Genomic DNA, 24,505 nt, shown 5'->3' on the forward strand with positions numbered 1-24,505 from the left:
CTGTATTCATTAGTGGCAGGCAGATGGAGGTAAGAAGGAATGCATTCAGACATACACTTTATGAAGTGGCAGAGGGCACTGGTAGTAAGGACAGTGTTGGAGTGTGCCCCATGATGCTACCCTCTGCATCTCAGGTCTGCTATTCCAATAAGCAAAAGTGGGTTCTGCATGAAAACAAATAAGTCCCAAAGTGCTCAAACTTCTGCTCAGGGCATAGCAAATGACCCCTATTGGGGGTACCTTACAATTGAACTGCTAGGAGATCATGGCAACTGCATACCTTTATTTTGCCCCTTTTATGTTAAAGGTAAAGAAGCCAATATTATTCAAATATGAATTTACAAATTGTTGTAGATGGCTTCAGTGGTAACATTTAGTAATGATCCTGCAAATTTAGTTCCACTAAGAAATTTTCAAGTAATTACCACATGAAGCCATTTCGTCAGAATGATCACCACAATCATCTTCTTGATCACATAGCCAAGATAAAGAAATACACCGACCATTGTTACACGAATATTGATGAGGCTGACAAGTCCTTGCTGCAATGTTTGACAAACAATTTACAAATAAGGTTTACATTGATTATAGTCGGTAAGTTTTCTATTGCCTAAGAGAAATGCTGCAAAAAATAACAATTGTACTGCGTCTTTATGTATTTTGGACACTGCATTATTTAACTCACCAAAACGTGTTGTGTCAGACAGATGGAAAATATACTCTACTCCCAACAATTAGAATTGAATGAAAGCACTGTGCGGACAGCTTTAGGGCTCATAAACACAGATGTATTTTATGCATTTACATATTGCATTTATATGAATTTTTGAACACACATAACTGTGTTTTTGTCAGTTCGAGACACAACCCTCTATTTTATTAGTTTCTGAACATGTGTGAAGCCCAAGAGAATGCAGCATGCTGCGTCTTAAAGGAATTGTTCAGTGTAAAAATAAAAACTGGGTAAATGGATAAGCTGTGCAAAATAAAAAAATGTTTCTAAGATAGTTAGTTAGGCAAAAATGTAATGTATAAAGGCTGGAGTGATTGGATGTCTAACATATCAGTCAGAATACTACTTCCTGCTTTTCAGCTCTCTTGGTTTACACTGACTGGTTACCAGGCAGTAATCATTTAGAGACTTGAAGGGGGCCACATGGTTCATATCTGTTGCTTTTGCATCTGAGCTGAATGCTGGGGATCAATTGCAAACTCACTGAACAGATATGAACCATGTGCCCCCCCTTCAAGTCACTGACTAACTCAGAGTTATAGAGCTGAAAAGCAGGAAGTAGTGTTCTGGCTATTATATTAGACATCCAGCCACTCCAGCCTTTATACATTACATTTTTGGCTAACTAACTATATTAGAAACATTTTTTATTTTGCACAGCCTATCTATTTACACAGTTTTTATTTTCACACTGAACTATTCCTTTAAAAAGGACAACCAGGCAGTATATAATATAATCAATTAGGGGAGTGTGATCAAACCTGTTTCTCAAATGTGTGTCCAACACATAAAATATGCCCTTGTTCAAAAGCCTTTAGGATGAAACTTGTCTATAGATGTCCATTATGGAAAATGGAGGGGTGGATGTCAGACATTTTGATTTGGGAGAAGTTGTGTTGGACACCCTAGTTTTTTTAATCATAATGAAAAAAAAATGTAGTGACCAATTATATTATATTTATGTCAGTAAATTAACTGTTTTTTATTTTTTAACTATTACTTTTTCTTTCCCACTAAGCATATGCTAGACCACTGCCAAAAGAGATGAACTGCTTTTCCTTTTGAAGAAAAGCAGAATAGTTGCATTCATACCATGTTTTACTCTGACTACATTTACATAAATTTAGGTCATCGTCAAATGAATCCAGGAGATGAAGAATTTGGGTGATTGTAAGAAGGAGTCATTTGCATCTGCTTTGTATCTCATTATCACCTATGCCTACTTGTTACTCTAACATAGTATGAATGTCACGTAATAAGGAAAGAAGACAAGAATAGGTATTAAGAAATGTTCAAATGTTATGGGGGGATAGGAAAGAAATCTCTTTATGGGCTTTACAAAAAAAACTCAGTGTATGTCAATTAGTCCAATAATTGTTTTGTGTGGTGCAAGTCCTGGTGAGGTTTCCGGTTATCCCTCAATATTTAGTGCTAAAGAACGGATAGCACTCACAGCTATATGCAAAATAATTATATTATAGTGTAAAAAGCGTATACATCACCATATATGTGCACATTTTACAGCGACGTTTCAAGCCCAGTTCTGTCCTTTCTCAAGCCATGTGAACAATGGTTTCTCCATTGTTTCTCCATTGTTCTCCATTGTTCACATGTCTTGAGAAAGGGCCAAATTTGGCTCGAAACGTAGCTGTAAAATGTGCACATATATGGTGATGTATACGCTTTTTAGACTATAATGTAATTATACCATTCAGGTGGATTTACATTTTAAGGGCATGAATGTTTATACTCATTTGGGCATAAGGGATTCCTAATTCATCTTTGTCCAGCAAAAATCAAAGAGGGGTTGATAGTGTTTACTACTCTAGGCAATACTTGGCAGATGGATATTGCATTTCTTTATGATCCCAGTCAACCCTACCAAGAGCATTTAACTACTTAATTACAGCTCAATGCTACAATTAAAGAGCATCAACACACAATAGATTTCATGAGTGATATCACTGTAACTTCTTGGTTGAGGGATGCACATTTTTATACCTTTGATTTAACAATTTATACATGCTCCTAGCCATTTAGCTTATCATACAGTATTTCTGAAATACAGATGTGCCACTTTGGTTTGTGTGTTTGACAAAGAATAACTAAACCCAGATATCCCACTTATCCCATTTAACACAGAAAATTGCACACACTGCATTCCATTTAATTAAAGCATTCACCATTGTGAACAATGGTGCTTTGGTATGCTAATGAAAAGATTAAATTAATTAAGATGACTTTAGATAAATTTCTTCAATTAATCCCAAATCATGACGCATTTAACACACAAATCCAACTGACTTCATCTGTATGGTCCAACTATGATTCTGCTTGCAGATCCCCCCAATTTCCTCTCTTACCTTATTCTTACACTGGTGAAACAAGAAGAAAAGAGAGGAAAGAGAAGAGAAGAAACTTTTTACTTGACACAGACTACCTACTTAAGGTAGAATGTAAATTCCCTATGTTATGCTTTATTTGTATAAGGTATTAACTAGAGTTTCTGGCACCCTTTTCTTTGCTAGAAGAACAGTATGCACGAATAAGTCATTTCTCATAAATAACTATAATTTTAATCCATTTTGACATCTGATTCTAAATTCCAAATTGCCTCATAGAGTTATATTATATTTTTATATTTTCATGAGATAACCCTAGAGATAAATTTTCATGAAAATGAATCTGGCCCCTTATGCTATATTATCACTCTATAATGTAAATGTGTTGGACTGTCTTCTGTTTTGAAAGCTTACAAGGGGAGAGTGCAAGCTGGTCAGAGTCTGTTAAATTCACAAAGACAGAAATAAGAACTCATCAGAATATATTCAAGCAGTACTCCATGTTTGCTGTGAATTTCTATCACCTCTAACCCTCCACACAATCAACATACAAAAATGGTAAACAGATTATTAACCAAAAGAGTTTGTATTTTAATTGACTAGTTTAATTATTCATATATAAATCCCTGCCCCATCATTAGTTTATGCCAAGCTGTTTTAACTGAAACTAACATACCTTACATTAAAGTATTCCATTAAAGACCCTGGCAACAGGGCAGACCAGAAAATCAGCGAGCCTTGTCTTTCTTGCATGTATGTCAACAAACTTTCAGAAATTCATCTTTGAACCATACAATGTAAAGTCTGAGATGCTGTCCTGCTAATGAGACTTTACATGCTTCTTGCTCTAATTGCCTCTTCACTAGAATCTCTATCTCTATATGCGCGTGTTGTATGAATTCATATAGTTAAACACTGCAAACCTAAAACTTGTATTTTTAGATATTTTTATTTTACACTTCATTTTTTTTTACTAAATATGTCTACTTTTCATTAAATTGAATATGCCATACATTAACACTGCTGCAAAGTTTGTTCCTTTCCCTTGCTAAGCATTCCTATCCTTATGACTCTAATAATTGCCCTGCAGTGATTTTTTTGTATAGTAGGTTTGCTAACTTTCCCCTTTGCCAGCACCAGAAGGAGTTGTGATGTCATGGGGTGGATCGCTGATGTTGCAGCGATATTGCAATGGTGATGATGTCACTGAGCAGGGAGTTTTGACACGGGCAGCCTGGTCAAGACCCAACAGGTAGCAACACTAGCCATTAGGACAGAAATGCTGTTTACAGTGAATTTTACATAGTATGCGTGCTCACTGTCACAGAATGCTCTATTACACATATAGCTAGCATCTCAACCATAAAGCAGGAGAAGACTGCTGCTTACAATGGGATAGGGATTTTTTATTATTTATATTATGAACTCAGCATAATATAAAACATTGCACCAAAAGTATAGAAAAACATAATCAAACTGTAACATTTTCTTAATGATACCAATTCAACAATCCATTATACACATAAAGCACAAGAAGCCATTTCCCTTACACTCTCTCATACTACAAACATGGGTATTTACATGAAGGCTTCTCTCTCCCTCATCTTTTTTACCCCTAGTCTCTTTTTTTACTTCATTCTCTCATTTTCCTCTTCCTCTTCAGCTGATACAACCCAGGTTATCCCTTTAGGAAGCAAAACTTGATTCCTTGTCTCAATCATACTGATGCTGACCACGGGTTCCCTGTAGGGTAACCTGCTCACCACCTTCCAACTGTCACCCTCCAGTCTCTTCTCAGCACCTTTAGATTTACTCCTCTTCACTGCAACAGGTACAGATCCTCCCTCTCTACACTTTGCACCCTTTCTCCTCCAGCAGCTTTTATTTTTCTATTCACTCTACAGACTCAACTCTCCTCCCCCACCTTGCTTTTGGGTGCTCCTGAGAGAATACGAAAGTATTCTCTCGGGAGCAGGACAGGTCTTTACAACATTGTCAAGCGTCAAGTCAAGAGTGAGTTTATTGTCATTTCATACATTTGTACAGTACACATTGAGATGAAACAACGTTACTCTAGGATCATGGAACTACACACAACATAGATGTACTGGACAACAGACAAAAAGTGCAAGTGCAAAAATATGCAACTCCTGCAAGATAGACAGTCAGCAGATGTAATATGTTAAGTAAATAATGCTAAACGTCAGAGATGGGTGTATCATTGTGATATAATAGTAGTAAGAACATGATAAAGTGCAGATGTGCTCATAGAGAACAATTGTATCCAATGGCTATTTATTTATACAATGGCGTACAGTGGCTGTGTAACGTTGTGGTATATAGTAAGGTCAGATGGAGTGTGTGTGTGAGAGAGATCTGTCCGGTCCCTGTGTATTCAGGAGCCTTATGGCTTGGGGAAGAAACTGTACACAGTCTAGTAGTGAGGGCCCTAATGCTTCAGTACCTTTTTCCAGATGGCAGGAGTGTGAACAGTGAGTGTGAGGGGTGTGTTGGATCAGCCACAATGCTGGTGGCTTTACAGATGCAGTGAGTGGTGTAAATGTCTGTGATGGAAGGAAGAGAGACACCTATGATCTTCTCTGCTGTCTTCTCTATCTTCTGTAGAGTCTTGCACTCCATGACAGTGCAGTTCCCAGCCCAGACAGTGACTGCTCAGGATGCTCTCGATAGTCCCTCTTTATAGAGTTTTGAGTATGGATGGTGGGAAATGGGATTTCCTCAGCTTGCGCAGGAAGTGGAGGCGCTGTTGGACTTTCTTGGCTAAGTAGCTGGTGTTGTGGGACCAGGTGATGTTCTCTGCCAGGTGGACACCAAGGAATTTGGTGCTTTGACAATCTCCCCATTAGAGCCGTTGATGTACAGTGGCAGGTGGTCACTCCAAGTCTTCCTAAAGTCAACAACTCCTTTGTTTTGTCTACATTTAGAGACATTTTGTTGGCTCTGCACCAGTCTGTTAACTGCTGCACCTCCTCTCTGTATGGTGACTCGTCATTATTGCTGATGAGACCCACCACGCTCATGTCAGCAAACTTTATGATGTGATTTGTGCAGTGCGTGGCTGCACAGTCATGTGTCAGCAGAGTGAACAGTAGAGGACTAAGAATGCAGCCTTGAGGGGCTTGGTGTGGTGGTTCTGGAGATGATGTTTCCAATCCTGACAGACTGAGGTCTGTCGGTCAGGAAGTCCAGAACACAACTGCAGAGGGAGGTGTTCAGTCCAAGCAGGCTCATCTTTTCTATCAGATACTGAGGAATGATAGTGTTGAATGCTGAACTGAAGTCTATGAACAGCATTCATACATAGGTGTCTTTTTTGTCCAGATGAGAGAGGGTCAGATGGAGGGTGGTGGCTATTGCATTGTCTGTTGAGCAATTTTGACAGTATGCAAACTGGTGGCAGCAGGGTTTCAATGTGTTTCTTGACAAGCTTCTCAAAACATTTCATGATGATGGGGGTGACTGCCACAGGACGATAGTCACTGAGGCAGGACACTGATGACTTCTTTGGCACGGGGACAATGGTGGTGGTTTTGAAGCACTTCGGGACAGTGGAGGTGACAAGGGAGATGTTAGTGAAAACATCTCCCTGATCACCTGATTTTGTGGCACTGGTTACTTTTACTCCCCACACAAGCCACACTTCAGAAAATTGCACATCCCAATCAAGTGACTGATGGAGCCACACATATCATTGCTTGGGCTGCCCCTGATATAAACATACCCCCTATCCCCACCAATGAAAAAGGCATTGGGCAGGTGGCTTGGCACATGATTGTGCATCCTCAGCTTCAATTGTACCTTCCAACCACCCACCCAGAATCCCTCCTCATCAGCCATTGGCACCAAGGGGGACAAGACAGTACATTTACCCTCCAACCAGGTCAGCACCTCCTCGGGACTCCCAGTTTCATTGATGGGCACAGTTTTTGTCTAAGGTCTTGATATTGGAACTGCTTTAACATGCTGCCATGCCTTCTCTTCCCCATATTTCCTCCAGAAGATCTCCAGCCCCTGGAGTAGCTTAAAATTGACAAACTCAATGTCTGACACAGAAATCAAAAAAAAAATGAATTTGTTAAAAAAGTAATTGATTCCTTTATGAGACTGCTGGCAACATAGCGCCTGCCAGGAATCTCATCTCAATCTCAATCTCTATCAATATCTCTATCATCTCATCTTTATCAATAGCCGCTATTATGAGCTAAATATATAACCCACAACTGATTTCACAGAATCGGATGTGCCATTGGTGTTTTGTTGTCATCCCCATTTGTTTTTTGTGATTCATTATTTTTCTCTTTTTACTTTTTTATTGGCTCAGCCTTCCCCAATACCCTCTGTGTACATTGCAGATCATCTCCAACACTAGCACTCCCAGCAGATCCCCACTCAGAATCCATGCACTCTGTATCAGGAACATATTCCATTGTATCAGCCTCAAGTACAAGTCTCTTTACAGCAGAACAAATAGTGGCTCCATTATACTTTAGTGAACTCTCTGCTTCCACTCACTGCAACCTCAAAGCATACAGATCAGATAGGATCTGTGCCACTATGACAGAATGCTTTGTTATACAGATTGCTCGAATCTCAGCTATAGTAGTATGCTTGGACACCATTTTTTCAAGAATCTCAGCCATAAAGCAGGGCAGGACTACTGCTTACAATGGGTATCAGATAAGATATGTGCCACTTTGAAAGAATATTCTGTTGAATGTGGCCTAGACATTTGTGGAGCAGTAGCCCCAAAAATAAATTGATTATGGATTTGCCATAACTGGTATACTGAATTTGAGATCTCACAAATACAGTACAGATATGGGATCCGTTATCCGGAAACCATTATCCAGAATGCTACGAATTACGGCAAGGCTGTCTCCCATAGACTCCTTTTTATTCAAATACTCCAAATTTTTTAAAATGATATCCTTTTTCTATGTTATAATAAACCAGTACCATGTACTTCCAAGCTAAGATATAATTAATGGTTATTGGAATCAAAACCAGCCTATTGGGTTTATTGAATGTTTTCATGATTTGCTAGTAGACTTAAGGTATGAAGATCCAAATTACGGAAAGGTCAATTATCCAGAAAGCCCCAGTTCCCGACATTCTGGATAACAGGTCCCATACCTGTAGTATGCTTGGACACCATTTTTTCCTGGTTCCATACAGGTAAACAGTTTCCATATTTTAAGTTTACACATTTTGAAGCAGTCTTCTAAAAAACATAAATTCTGGGTTCTACTGTACTGACATACTGTTTATTTCCTCTCCAGCTCCAATTTAATTCAACATTCTTTAGTCCAACCAATTACCTGTAAATCTCATTATTGTTCAATTCTTAGTCATGGCAAAATAGTTAAACACTGTTTAATACCTTTTAAACATAGATAAATACAGTATATAAAAATAAATGAAGCAGTACATGGCATTTTAGCTTTACAGTATAAAGACAGCAGTCAGCCTGCCCTGATAATATTGATGTCAAAAGGTTGAAGTTGTGTAAGAACATTTCTATTACAGGGCAAATCTCAGAAGGAGACCTTCTCTCCGTAGCCTTTATGTCAACAAATGTTCATAAAATCCTCTTTGAACCACGCAGTGTACAAATGCATTCTCAAATTCTTTACAAGCTTTCTAAGCTTGTAATTGCCTGCTCTGCAACATCTCAGCATTCATCTGTATACACTGACATTAACTGTTAAGAATCCGGCAATACAAATTTTCTTATCGGCAGAAGATATAAAAAGATTGTGAGTGACGCATCATGAACAGAAAAAAAGAATAAATAGAAGCTGTTATACCTCCTTTTTCAGAATCCATGGGAACAGTAATGCAACATTTGTTGTAAGATATAGGATATAAGTTACACCTTGAAAGCCCTTTACTTGAGGTAGCCGATAGTTTAGCTACAGCCACTGCTATTGTGTTTGACATAAAATAACAAGCGTACACTTAATCACTTTTATTTCTTGTTTTAATACAAATCTCACATTCTGTGAAGGTACTACTGACTTGCAGTTTTAGGCATTGTTACGTCAAAGCTATCTTTAAATCCACCTGCAATCTTAACCCTATGTGACATTCTCCTTGTAAGAATATAGAAGAGAGCATGTTCTAGCATCACTGTGAAAAAAAGGTAATGGATTAATGTTGAAGAGCAATAACAGACATAACAACCCACTGTAGTCTATAGATGATGTGTCCACTACAGGCCTAATGATTTCAATATTTAATCAGGAAGGAGGAGATCAATGTGTTAGGTGTTAGCAGCGATTTCCATAGAAGGATATTGTGCTATTTGCATGAAATCAAGTTTTTTTAACTAGCCATGAGTTAACTTTTGGCATTTGCTAATATGAGGATTTAACAAAAAGCACAGAAAATTTTAGAAGAACTGCTAAATATACCCTGAAATGCAAGGAGTCAATGAAAACATGAAATTACATTGCAGTAAAGGCATTTTTAGCACTGCAATATTAATTCCATTCCCTAAAATTGTTACAGAAGTTCCTTTCCACTATGCTACAACTTTTCCTCCTAGAAAAGAAGCATCACACCATCTAGCTATCCCTTTTTCCCAAATGGTTGAGATGGTTTCAAGAAATTTGCATTGTTACATACTGAACTGCTCCATTTGTAGTTATTGTTTCTGTTACCAAGCATTTATTGGAAAGAAAGAAGAGACTTTCATTATGAGTTACAAACCTGGGTATAAAATAAAATAAAGATATAGAGTGAAATTGGGAGCATCTATGTTCTAGTGATAGTAGGTGTACAGTATTCTGCAGTCAGCAGATTTAGTATGGAAAATGGATAAATATGTGATCTTATTGGCCAGTGACATTCTGAGTAGGAGACTATCATATCTATGGGGACCAGATGAAATGGGATGACTGCCTGTATCAAATTTCAGGTCTGGCTTAAAATTTAAGAGATGGAAATTAGACTCAGAAGACATTTGCTTTAATTCATTTGTACATGTATGCTAGATAAATGGCTTTTTTATTTGTAGATCATAATGCAGTAGGCTAAAACCTGTATTTCTACAAGTTTTATGCAGAATGTACTCTGTTAGAAGAGATAGAAGCAAATTGTAAGTATAAATAGCCCTTGTCATTTTCCACAGTCCCTGCAGCAAAAGCATAGTTATTACATTTCTTGGTTCTATGACTGCTTCCTTAGATCTGTGTCTGCTTGTGACAAAATAAAAATGCAATACGTTTGTTTTCAGGGTAAAAGAATGTGGTCATAAGTATTTTTTTATCTACTTCATAAAGTGAGGTTTTATCACTGGCTCATACACTATAATCTTGTGTGTTTGTATAAGTAAAAGCTTTCAACAAAAGTCATCATGATCACTTCAAATTTTGTTAAAGGCACAACTTATCAGCTTTCACTTAAATCACACAGGACTTACCAATTATTAACATCAGAGCACTCTAAGATTCAGAGTGGGTTGACAGATAAAAATAAAAGCTGACATTTTAAAACATTTTAGGCTACAAACTGCCTAAAATGTACTGTTTCTGTACTGTTTCTGTACTGTTCTTCTTCTGTTAGACTTGCAATGTATGTAATTACTCTTGATCACTTTTAAGAACAACATGCAAAAGTGACATCAGTTCACCAGTGATCATATATGGGATAAAGCTGATATTAGACAATTTGACTAGTTGGCTAAAGAATTAGACAATCTTACTACCAGATACACAGATTTAAAAAAAGCTTTATCAGAACAGATTTTCTATCTGGCAAGACACATGGCAGCACCATAGAGTAACATTGCAGTCCCAGCCAAGCTCAATAAAAATAGTTTCCTGGACCCCCCCACGTGATGAAATTGTAGGTCAGCTGTTGTGCATGCAAAATAATGGGTGATGAATGATTTGCGTCAGAGGGCAACACAATTGAAGATCACCCATGACTACCACAGGCCTCTGTATAAAGGAAGCATACACTGAACTGCCCGCAGCTTCCCTTATATACACACCGCTGGCTAGCACTCTATATCATCAGGGACAGGCTGGAAAAAGCACATAGGTATCACCCCCCCCTACTTTACCTACCCCTTAACTTGCATGTCATTCAGAAACAAAAGTTAGGGAGTTATGGCTGGTGCAGGGTAAAAGGGAACCCTCTATTTACCTTATTAACGAGCAAAGGAGTACATAAGCACAGCAAGACCTCAGACAAAGGGCTTATTAAATGAGCACTAGTGCTCTACCATTTGTGTTTGGGGTCTCTGTAAATAACTCTTAATAGACCAGTAACATCAATTTTTTAAAAAAAAAAAAAAAATGTTAGTATAGAACGAAAAAAAAAAACTAAGGACAAATTAAACTTTTAAATCGCCAAGTCTTTATTAAGAAAAAAATCACCGAAACTCCATTTGCGCTCCTCTTCAGAAAAGGCAATCTGGCGATCCATCGTTTGGTGCTCGATTTCTCCTCCCTGCTTTCCTTATAGGAGATAGCCAGCGAAGAGAAATCGAGTGCCGCATGATGGATCGTCGTTGTGTCGCCTTTTCTGAAGAGGAGTGCAAGCAGAGTTTTGGTAAGTTATTTCTTAATAAAAACTTAGCGATTTAAAAGTTTAATATGTCTTTGTGGTTTTTTTTTGTTCTATACTTACAATTTTTTTTAAAAAAATGTTATTGATCCTTTAGCTCTAAGTCAGGGGTGCCCAAAAAGTAGATCGGGATCTACCAGTAGACCTTTAGCTGGTGATCAGTAGCTCTCTAGACACTGTCAACAAACAGCTTGTCTATATTGACCTCCTATATCATGTTATTTCATAAGATACATGTAGATCATAATGAGACAACATCACTAAAAGTAGACCCTGCATTAGTAAAGTATGGGCTATGTTAGTAAATGATTATTGCATCTTGTTTTAGCTGGTATATAATTTTAAGATGTATGGAATATTGAGATACAGCTGAAATTAAAGACTGGAAAAAGTCAAACATCAATTGGATATTCTGGTGAAAAATGCTAACCTGACACATACCAATAGGATTTCTGAGGGGGGTGAATAAATGAAAAAAGGCAGTTTGAGTTATACTCATTGCAAACGCTTTACTTTCAAAAATATGTGCAATCAATTTGCAATCAGAACAATCCAGATAACTGCATTTTCTACCCATTTATTTTCAAATGGTCTGTTAACCTTCCTGTAAGGAGTTTTTGCTCTTTATTTCCATGTGACACAAAGCATTTTCCTTTGAAGTGTTGATCTCCGGAGTGCAAAATAAAAGGTTCAAGGTTTGCAGGACCTCCACATGTGTCCATAATTTTCAAAACTGTCATTTCCTCTTCCCTCACCTCTTGATCATAAAGTGCCAGAAATGATCAATTATGATCGGTATTTGGCTGGTTACAAGTCTAATGAACAAGACATTTTCTTGATATCAATGTTACTTAAAAGACACAAGTGTTATTATCCTTGGTGTTGTTTATTCATCAACCTGTTCAGCTTGATTTTCAGTACCTAGCTGATCAGCATTCAAGGTTGACTGACAACTAAAAAATATTCTTTAGTTTCTTTCAAGATTTCTGCATTCACTGCCATGGGTAAACCCCCTTTTTGTTTTTGCATTATGTTATTTTCTATGTTATTCTTTCTTTTCATTCAGCAAACTTGCAAGCACAGCAGGCAATATTCCACAAAAGAAAGGATGGATATACAGAAAGGACATTTCTAAAAGAGATTTAAAGGAAACAAAAGCTAAACTATTTATAACAAAGACAGAAAATGTTGGATCAATGTGTTCAATAAAACAAAGCGACAGTGCAAGTTTTGTGTTATTTGTTTGGTGAAAAATGTACTTGAAGTAAAGAAAAAAGTTGACCACAAAGATGATGCAGATCTAAAGATGTAAAGCAAAGAATCGGAAGTCATCACTTGTTTTACATTGTAGTGCACTGCATGTTACAATTACTCATGTTCCATCTGTACTGTTGACTAAAGCATATTCTAACTAAAATTTAGAAATGTACAATATAAACACAACACATGGCTATGTAGAGAAGATTATTGGGGATGTTATGTTTAATACTCACAGTGGGTCATTTATAAAGTTTGCGCAGCGCATATTTTTCGCAAATGGTTGTATTGCCCATGTTTTTTCCTGAACGCTAATATATTCCACTGCTCTGCCCATCTTTCGTGTTTTTGCGAATTGGCATTGTGAATAAATTTTCGCAAATGGTGCACAAATAAGACGGGAGTTTTTGCAAGTGCACCCAGTGTGCGAGGCTGTTGTGCACTAAAATAGTGTTGGCAGTAACTTAAATTAGCACTGTGCAAAACGATTTTGCAAATATTTTCTCTGCCACCAAAGTTTTGGTGTAATTCATTTGCAGAGTGTGCACATAAATATTCGCAATTTGCAATTTTTGACATATTTAAAAAGCTCTTATAGAGATTCAAATTGTGAAAAAACATTTCGCAATTCTGTTTGCACCACACTTATTCAGCTTTATAAATATAACCATGCACAGGACAAATAGATTCACTGTTCGAACCAATCTACCTTGCGCAAAGTTTATAAATGACCCCCACAGTTTCTATAACATGTATAACCATTGCTGTTTACCTAATCTCTTTTGATGCAAACAGTATCAGACCCTTTGTCAAGTCCTTGACAATGGGTCTTGTACAGGCCTGAAACGTTGCCACTATTATGAGCTACTAACTCACTTATCTACTGCCAAGCAGTTTTTAGACATTTTGTACTCTTTCTCTTTAAGGGCCTTTCCTGGGGCGGTCTTTCAGTTTACCCAGTAAAACAATATATTGGTTTTTTTTTTCAGGACAACCTGAACTTTCAAAATATGCAAGAATTGTGGTGTAATAATACTTCTGTAAAAAAAATATAGGCTTCTAAGTGTCTAATAAAATGAAAAAAATCATGTTTCACAAAGAACAATCACATATATCAGAAACATCATCTATTTTATGTACAAGAACACAGCCGATTTGGAAAGGTCTATGTCTCCTGAATGCGGCAATACCAAATATATATAGTTTTATGGAGATTTCTCACTTGTATAGATCAAAATCTCCAAAGCACCTCTCCCCAAACGGCATACTTTTGATTTAAAGGCCAAACATTCCCCTAACAATAGGTTTACCCTAGAAAACTACCCATTATTAGAAAGAACAGATTCTGGTGAATCAAAAATGGTTAAATATATCTTTGTACTTACATACTACAAAGTTGCAATTGTTTCCTAAAGTTATAATGTTTTATATACAGTAAATTGGTGAATTTTTTGAAAAATGACTTCAAAGCTTCCAATCTATAGCATCATATCTCCCACACATCATTAGGTATCAGTGTAACACACCCCAAATATGAAAGCCTGGGGTCCACTGAACAGTTTGATGCCCAATATGTATAGGTTTACCTAAACATGTAGACACCCCATTTGAGCTATTAGTTCTGTAATTCCAGATACTGCAAAATCAACACATTTAGATCTTTTTTTTGGGGGGGCGGTAAAGGTAGAAAAAAGCAAGTTCACGCCAGAAAACCATATATTTTTGGAAAGTTCACATTCCTCTGAATCTAAATTGGGTATGCATGTCTTTCTACTCCAAATCACCAAACTGCAAAACGTTCCTAAATTTGGCAATTTTGGTGACATTTCCAAAAATCACCTCAAAACTTCCACCCTGCAGCATTGTATGTCCCACATACTATTAGGTATCAAGATAAATCACCTCAAATATGAAAGCCTGAGGTCCTCTGAACAGTTTGATGCCCAATATGAATATGTGTACCCAAGCACGTGGCATATAGGGGCCCCAAAATGAAGACCCCCCCATATGGTCTGTCATTTCATGTACTGCAAAATCAACACATTTACATAGTTTTGGGGGGGGCGTCAAAGGTAGAGAAAAGTAAGTTCACCCCAGAAAACCATATATTTTCGCAAAGTACACATTCCCACGAATCCAAATTGGGTATGCATGTCTTTGTACTCCGAAGTACGAAGCCGCAAACCATTCCTAAATTTGGGGATTTTGGTGACATTTCCAAAAATCAACTCAAATTTTCCACCCTGCAGCATCGTATTTCCCACATACTTTTAGGTATCAAGATAAATCATGTATATAATGAGAGGATCTGTGCCACTGCCACATAGAAAAAGTATATATATATATATATATATATATATATATATATATATATATATATATATATATATATATATATATATATATATATATATATATATACGGCTCTACTCAAAAAATAAATGGCAAATCAAAAATACAAAATCCAATGTTGAATCAGTCAAGAAGGATTCACTCACAGTTCACACCAGTCCCAGGGCGCAGATCCAAAACAGCAGTTCAAAAGAGATGTGAGGACCTCCAATAATAAAGCAACAACTAATTAAAAAGTAATTAGAAAATTTTATCAGGACATAGAAACCTAACGCATTTCGTGCCTATTAGGGCACTTACTCATAGGCAGCCTATGAGTAAGTGCCCTAATTAGTTGTTGCTTTATTATTAGAGGTCCTCACGTCTCTTTTGAACTGCTGATCAAGATAAATCACCCCAAAAATGAAAGCCTAGGGTCCTCTGAACAGTTTGGTGTCCAATATGTATAGGTGTACCCAAGCATGTGGCATATAGGGGCCCCAAAATTAAGACCCCCCCACAATATGGTCTGTCATTTCAGGCACTGCAAAATTAACACATTTACATAGATTCGGGGGGCGCAAAGGTAGAAAACATTATGTTCATCCCAGAAAACCATATATTTTCGGAAAGTACACATTCACCTGAATCCAAATTGGATATGCCTGTCTTTCTACTCCAAAGAACCAAGCCGCAAACCTTTCCTAAATTTGGCGATAAAGGCAGCTGTTTTTACATTTCTAAAAATATTGCAATTGGCCACATTTATCTCACCCAATTTCTTACATACAATTGGAAAACAACCTAGATATTGACACCAAGGGTTAACTGAACAGTTTGATGCCCAATATGCATTTATAAACTAAAGCAGTTGGCATGTGTGGACCCCAAATAAAAACAGTGCATATGAATTTTCTCTCCTGCCGTTTTGTCTTTTGTGAACAAGGACCTGTGACTGAGCATTGTCTGCCACAAGATCCTCCTAACAGAACAAAGACCCCACAAAACAATATATTTTTGGAAAGGACACATTCTGACGAATCCAAAATAAGTAATTAGGTCTTCCTATTCCAAACTACCATACTGCAAAGCTATGCTAAAGGCAGTGTTTTTTATGACATTTCTGAAAATCGCCTAAAAATATTGCAATTGGCCGCATTAATCTCACCCAATGTCTTACATACAATTGTAAAACACCCTAAATATTGACGGCAAGGGTCTACGGAACAGTTTAATGCCCAATATGCATAGATATACCAAAGGAGCTGGCATGTGCGGACCCCAAATAAAAACAGTGCATATGACTTTTTTCTGCTGCCGATTCGCTTTCTGTGAACAAAGATCTGTGACTGAGCATTGTCTGCCATAAGACCCTCCTAACAGTACAATGAACCCCCAGAGCCATATATTTTTGGAAAGTACACATTCTGACAAATCAAAAATAGGTAATTATGTCTTTCTACTCCAAAATACCATACTGCAAATCTATGCTAAAGGCAGCGGTTTTTATGACATTTCTGAAAATCGCCTAAAAATATTGCAATTGGTTGCATATATTTTACCCAATTTTTTACATACAATTATTAAACACCCTAAATATTGACAGCAAGGGCCTACCGAACAGTTTGATGCCCAATATGCATAGATATACCATAGCAGGTGGCATGTGCGGACCCTAAATAAAAATAGTGCATATGAATTTTCTCCGCTGCTGATTTGCCGTCTATGAACAAAGACATGTGACTGCGTATTATTTGCCACAAGACCCTCCTAACAGCACAAAGACCCCCCAAAACCATATATTTTTGGAAAGTACGCATTCTGATGAATCCAACAAAGATGACGTCTTTCTACACCAAACTACCAAACTGCAAAGCTTTTCTAAATGTAGAGGTTTTTACAACATTTCTGAAAATCGCCTAAAAATGTTGCAGTTTGCCACATTTATCTCACCCAATTTCTTACACACAATTGTAAAACACCCTAAATATTGACAGCAAGGGTCTACGGAACAGTTTGATTTCCAATATGCATAGATATACCAAAGCAAATGGCATGTGCGGACCCCAAATAAAAATAGTGCAAATGAATTTTCACGCTGCCCAACTCAGCCCCGACTACATTATTTGCGGTAAGACCCCCAAACTGTAAAAAAAAAAAAAAAAACAGAAAACCATATATTTTTGGAAAGTTCTCCTGGATCAAACAAAGTAAAATACATCTTTCTATACCAAAACACCAAACAGCAAAACTATACTAAAGATACATAGGCAAAACAGAAAATAATATTCAATAAAAAATCACAGAAAATGCAATAATTATAAAATTACAGCAAATAAATATAATTATACAGGTGCATAGGTGTGTGTAGGTGTATATATGTGTGGGGTATATGGGTGTACAACAGTAAGTGGGAGAAAGAAGTGAAAAATTGAAAAAGCAAACAAAAAGACAAGTTTGATAAAAACAAATATAAAATAAAAAAAAGTACATTTTGTACCTGGGGACAGACAAAGTCTCTCTTTCTCAAGCAACACCGGAGGACCGCAGCAGGAAAGCTCCCAGGCAGATCAGCACCAGCAGAGAAGTGCTGGGAGGCAGGATTTTTTTCTGATGTTGGCGCTGCTTCTGGTTATGTGTGGGGGTGATTAGTGGGTTGATCAGTGGGGCCAGCAGGCGACCCGGAGCTTGTTGCCTAGGGGCAGCCAAGTGATCTGCGGCTTTTCCCTGGCATCGCAAGCCGCAGACCACAGAAGATTTGCAGAATATGCGGACATCATACAAGGTACGTGTCAGCGTGGTCGGCCATCTTGGGGTCGGGTGGGGGGCTAAATCTGGGGGGCCAGCAGGGGATTGAGGACACTTTGCTTGTTGCCTAGGGGGTTTCCAAGTGATCTGCGGCTTTTTCACTGCATTGCAAGCCGCAGATCACAGAAGAAAACCGGAAGTGCCAAACAACGTACTATGTACGTGTTTGGCAGTCTGAGCACTTGTCTGCCAGAACGTGCGGGGTACGTGCTTGGTAGGCAAAGGGTTAACAGCATCGTATGTGCCATTGGTGTTTTGTTTGTGGATACTATTTTGGGCCTTGGCAGTGTTGGGGCCATACACCTAGAGGCACCTGCTACCAAACAGGTAACACTGGAAGCAGCACTCCATCCCTGTATTGCAACCAGCATCAGAGTGATTTATGAGGAAAATCACAGGTGATTCATTCTACTGTAAATACAGTGCCAATACCAATAAGGCAACAGAAATGTTTGTTAGTAATCATGAGTTAACATTTATAGTGGAGGAGCACCAAGAGGAGACAAATCTTCACCTCATTAGTCAGCCATCTTCTTTATAATAACATAGGTTTATCAAATTGAACTTTATACATGAAAGACACATTGTAACATGTATAGATATATGATAGATGATAGATAGATAGATAGATAGATAGATAGATAGATAGATAGATAGATAGATAGATAGATAGATAGAGCAAAATAGACTTGATATATTTTTAATAAATCTTGATTTTGTATCAATAATTATTGCACAACTCATTGTTCTACCTGCAAACCCATTTCCAATCACATTTTAAAGCTGTGCTTCAAACAGCTAAGGAAGGAGATAGAGGGCAACTGAATATATAATTTGTTTTTCAGGCTTTGTGGCACCAAGATATCCATTAATAGTAAATAACAATAATGGTATTGGCATTAGAGCAGGGGTTGACAACATTACATAAACATAAGCAATGGGCGAAATCAGACATCTAGAACAAAACAAAACAGCCCACAACTTTTTTCTTACCTAAACAGGTCTCGTTTGATTCATCTTCATTATTTCCACAATCATTGGCTCCATCACAAAGCCATCTCTTGGGAATACAACGGTTACTTCGACATTTAAACTGATTATTTGGACAGCTACGATTCACTAAGAAAACAACAAAAGGCAATTTAGAACACTTGAGGCAAATGAAAAACTAAGCAACATGCACAGCTTGCAAATTACACCAAAACAATACATGCAAATATGGGAATGCAATTAAAAAAAAAACACAATAAAGGACATGTCATATACCATTTATTTTTATTAACAGATGAATAAAGACCTAAATGAGTTTCTAATGATATTTTGTTCAGAGGAAAATGAATGATACTAAGCAATTTGTCAACACCAGTATAAGCTTTAATTTATAAAACAATGGTTCATAATTTATATATTGTTAAGAACAAAATGGTAATCAGCTTTCTAATGATTCACACTCCAATGTATAAGCCACAAGTGGGAACATTCTCTCTAAACTAACTAGATGAATTCATTAAGCTAAATATTTATTTTGCACAATAATCCTTGTCATTTCACAAATAAACCCAAGATCTGAGCAAGAGACAGGACATTTCAGGAGCAAGGCCCCAGAAGAAGAAATGGTGCAATCAATAAAGCAACTAAAGATGTTAGTTATAATAGAACATTGCAAACCCATTTGGTGTCTACTGTTCCCTTGCTTCATTCATCTAAAGATCTTTATGGCATGGTCCAAAGAGTGTCTCCACCAGATGAACCTTCATAGTTTAATAGGCATCTATTTGTCTTTGTGCCTTAGTTAAAGATGTTAATTAAAATACAACATCAGGAGCAATTATTTTTCCAAATTAAGCTATATTTTGTCAGTAAATTAATAATCAGCAATAGACCTTAACATTATAATACTTAGTCATTTAATATTAGAATTAACTTTTAGCTAGTGAAGTCACTTGATATCTTGGAAAGTGACATGTCAATTGTCTTGTTGCATGCCACCTGTAAGGGAAATATCTTGTAACAGTATAATTTCTCATAATTTCTCCATGAACACTAGGGGGGGTTATGTTAAACAAGGCACTAAGTTTGCCCAGGGGCAGTAACCCATAGCAACCAATCAGAAGGCAGCATTTACTGGTCACCTGTTTAAAAGCAAACATCCTATTGGTTGTTAAGGGTTACTGCTCCTGGGCAAACTTAGTGCCTTTTATTGCATAACCCCCTATGTCTTTTATTAATTTCTATTGAACATTATATTACATATAATGAATAGTGATGGGCGAATTTATTCACCAGGCGCAAATTTGTGGCGAACTTGCACAATTTTGCGAATAAATTTGTGAAATGTCTGCGAAAATTCGATGGCGAAAAAGCAGACGCCGGCATCAAAAATTAGCTGCCAGCGCCGTTTCACAAATTTTTTGCCTTTTCGCGAAATTCGCCCATCACTACTAATGATTGAAGTTTGAAGTTTATCTGTAGAGGAATTTTTGCAAAAGTAGATTTTAAGAGCATTAGATATATGTGAACAGGAACTTTTTTATTTTGTTTTTACAGACCCACAACTACAGTCAAGAATCTGTTTTCCAAAACGTTCAGTTCTGCTGTCCATAAATGACAAATAAAAAAAATCACCTTTGGTGATACTTTTTTCATTTCATGAGCTATAGGGTCTGTAGGCACATTTTTGGATTATTGTTTGTCTTCCCTTAGTAAAGGATTTACAATAAAGAGAAAATGTAAAATTACATACAGCAGTTTTCAAAATCTTCATCACTACCATCTAAGCAGTCATCTTCTCCATCACATTTCCAGCTCTCTTGGATACAGCGGTGGTTTTTACATTGAAACTCCTCTGTGTTACACAGCTGGGGTAACTTTTCTTCAAAATTAACTACATTAAAGAGAAATATAGTTATGTCCTTCTGAGCATGTAAATCTTCCTAAACAGTGCTACTATGAGTTAACCCAAATTACAGTTTCCAGGACTTGTATGTTATTTCTTAGAAAACATGAGAGTGGTGTGTTAAAAGGGGTGTAGAAATCTCATAAAATTTTTGCATAACACTCATTGGGGCAAATTCACTAAGTGCAGAAAATGCACTAGCGACGCCTTCGCCACACTTCCAGACGAAGCTAGAGAATTTACGCCAGCACCCATTCGCCCTTTAGTAAATTTGCCCCATTGACTCTTAAATGTATGCAATAGAATAAGCTAATTCCTTCTACCAAACTTCAGCTCTCCAAGGGAGTTGCATTTAGTGACTGTTTACTAGTGTTAAGGATCCTCCAGTGAACATTCTGCCTACTCTGTGGATCCCTGGATCCTTATTCTTTGTTCATGTGATCATCACCGAAGACATCAAAGTTTTTCTAGCACCACAGCTAACAATTGCTCCTTGTATACTTGCTTGATTACAGTTTAATTGGCAGAATTCAGTTTGATAAGAAAGATATCTAATTCAATTCCCGATTTTTCCATAGACTTTAAACGAGTTTTCTCATGATAAACATTGAAATAAAAAACACAAAACATCTAACCCAATATATGCAACATAGAAATGCATAATGAATTACGATAAAACATTGAAGTTATTCTCATTGCTGGCAAGTGTACCTGATGCTTGTTGTTTTCTTTGCCCTGATCACACAATTATGTGGTATGTATTTCTATTTGGTGATATTGCTGTATATATCTTTGACAGAAAACTATTGAATTCTATGTAATGTATTGACTCTATATATCTATAAAGAAATTCTTATACTTGGTACAACCTTTTATTTGTAGTTTGTTGGAGTATGCAAACCCAGTACTGTATCTGCTATAGAATCTATAATAATGGCCAGGGTGGACTTGTAGGCAGAGACAAAGACCCAGGTCTAGGGTGGTATATAATTATAGGTGACATGCCACCCAACCAGCACTGGGCCCAAGGAGATTTTCACAGTTGTTTCAATCTTTGGTGCAACCAGTCCCCATGGTAGGAAGAATGAACTAAGGAGTAGGTGGGCATACAAGAATGCTAGCAAGAGTGCCAAGTACTGATATAAGTTATAAGTTAAATGTTTCATTTATCGAATATGTTTTTTTTGTTGCAAATGTTTTGATTTGATTTAGATGCATTATATGACTATGGTTGTAAGAACTGTGTGCACTCAGAACTCATCTATGTAATGTAACCCAATACAACTTAGTTGATATTGATTGATATTTTTTTCACTACCACTACTTTCAATTTCTACATGGTGATCCACTTGAAAAGCAGGTCAAAGTACTTGAGATCAATGAGGATTGTTGGGAGTTTATTCAAAACCATGTCAGTAATGTAAATGCAAAAAAAAATAAAAGGACTGATCCACATCTTAATTGTATTTATTGGCATGACTCTCTTCTTAGTTTATCCAAATATTCTTTTCTATCTGTTACATTCACTCAACTGCTGAAAAATATAAACATTTGGAAATAAAAACAAATACAAATAAATATATTCTGTTGCTGGAAGGAAAATCTGTAATGCATACAACCCTGTTTCATGCAGTGTTAATCCATTAAAACAAGTATAAGACAAAAGAGGCCTTACACACACAAGTTGAATTATTTTCATCCAAATGTTGGTTATCCGCACAGCCACAAACCCTGCCTCCAGGTATAGCCAAACACAGCATGCCGCAACCCCCGTTGTTTAACCGACAAGCATTGTCACCTGCGGAATAAAATAAACACCTTTAGAACTAATAACTTCTCAGTAATGAGAATTGTAGAGCACCAAAGCTGTATTTCTGTAGACACTAAAAGCCATTTGTCTGGAAATGTGAATACTGCTCCTGAACATTTCTCCAAGCAATATACGAAAGAAATATCTACAAACTGTTTTATTGTGTCCTTGGCGGATGAGAGTAAATCTTTCTGTGGGATCTAAAAGCTACAACCTGATAACCTATTATCACTATAATTATTCAGCTAAGTTATTTTGCCAAGATGTGAAACGCTGCTTGTATTTTACTAAAATTGATAATTGTGGATCCTAAAGAATGTTTTTTTCAAGGTTTATCCTGAAAACTTAAAGGCAAGAGTCAATTCAGGTTTCTTTTTTCCTATAGACTTAATAGAGTTTTGATGTGATAAACAGTGTGATAAGTGCTTTTCATTGAATGGTTCTATGGGACTATCTGAAATTGAATTATCTCATGTAATTGAATCTGGTCCTATTAATTCCATATTTATTCATACACTTCAAAGGAGTTTTCAAATAAATTCTTTATTAACCCTTTATGTACCAGCAGAATTTCATATTTCGGTTAAACATTTTATGCTCTCTCACTTTAGGGGCATTTTCTAACGGAAAACCTTTAGTTCACCTAGGAAAACTATACATTGATTTTTTTTTGGGAGAACCTGAGCTTTCTAAATCTGCCTGAGTTTTATTGTATTTGCACCTCTGCAAAAAGATTTATAGTTCTAAATACCAAAATAAATGGAAAAATTCCTATTTTTCATAATATATGAATTTATACCAGAAAATATTTCATTTTACGCATGAAATTCCAACTGAAAGCACAAAGGCAGAAAACGGCATACTTCAGATTCCAAGGCCAAAAAATCCAGAAACAGTAGGTTTACCCCAAAACCATATATTTTTGTACAGTACACCTTCTACTAAATCTTAAATGGGTACATGTACCTTTCTGCTCCAAACTACTGAGTAGCAAGGCTTTCCCAAAATTGGTGGTTTTGGTGGAATACCTGAAAATTGCCTCAAAGCTTCAACTCTCCAGCATCATATCGCCCATGTATCATACCATACCAAGAAAAAGCACCCTAAATATGATTGCCAGGGCTCCTCCAAGCAGGTTGATGTCCATTGTGCATAGGTTTACCAAAGAGACCCCCAAAAATCATGAAAATTTGGAAATCATAACTAAGCTTGCATTATATACCCCACATTTTGTTATTTACATGCATAAAGCATCCTAAATATGAACGCTGGGGGTCTGCTGAATAGTTTGATGCTTGATATGCAAAGATTTACCAAACCACGTAGGATACAGAGACCCCCAAATTAAAATAGTACATATGAATTCTCATACAACATTTGAATAACATTTCAATTTTCAAATAACATACAAAAGGTATTGTGCAGTGCCATTAGCAAATACACTATTCACAATAGCAATAAAACATTTTTTTTAAGCAAAACAACACATTATGCAGCAATAAAAATAAAACAGCTATAAAATTGTGTAAGTGTGTAAATGTGTGTGTACACTAGGCAAATTGTGCATTGTGTACCTGTGTGTGTACAAGTATGTGTGAGTGTTGTAAATGTGTGAAACCCCCCTGATCCACCAAAAATGTATGTGTGTGTAAGTGTAAGTGTGTAATAGTGTAAAATGTATGTTTGTGTATTTGTGTGTGTGTGTGTGTTACACTAACCCGGGTGAAGTCTGG

General features: G+C 36.9%; 1 protein-coding gene across 1 annotated transcript in view; it reads right to left on the reverse strand.

Annotated features, from left to right (window-relative positions):
* Window positions 1-24,505, reverse strand: part of LOC108702259 (low-density lipoprotein receptor-related protein 1B-like) — a 724,128-nt gene that overhangs the window by 363,103 nt on the left and 336,520 nt on the right. Inside the window, exons 15-17 of the mRNA XM_041578093.1 lie at window positions 22,638-22,760; window positions 20,810-20,950; window positions 19,060-19,185 (exon numbers count right to left, since the gene is read on the reverse strand). Coding sequence (XP_041434027.1) covers window positions 19,060-19,185; window positions 20,810-20,950; window positions 22,638-22,760 — 390 coding nt within the window. The remainder of the gene's footprint in view (window positions 1-19,059; window positions 19,186-20,809; window positions 20,951-22,637; window positions 22,761-24,505) is intronic.

This window comes from Xenopus laevis, chromosome 9_10S (genome assembly GCF_017654675.1).
Source record: "Xenopus laevis strain J_2021 chromosome 9_10S, Xenopus_laevis_v10.1, whole genome shotgun sequence".
Classification (NCBI taxonomy): Eukaryota; Metazoa; Chordata; class Amphibia; order Anura; family Pipidae; genus Xenopus; species Xenopus laevis.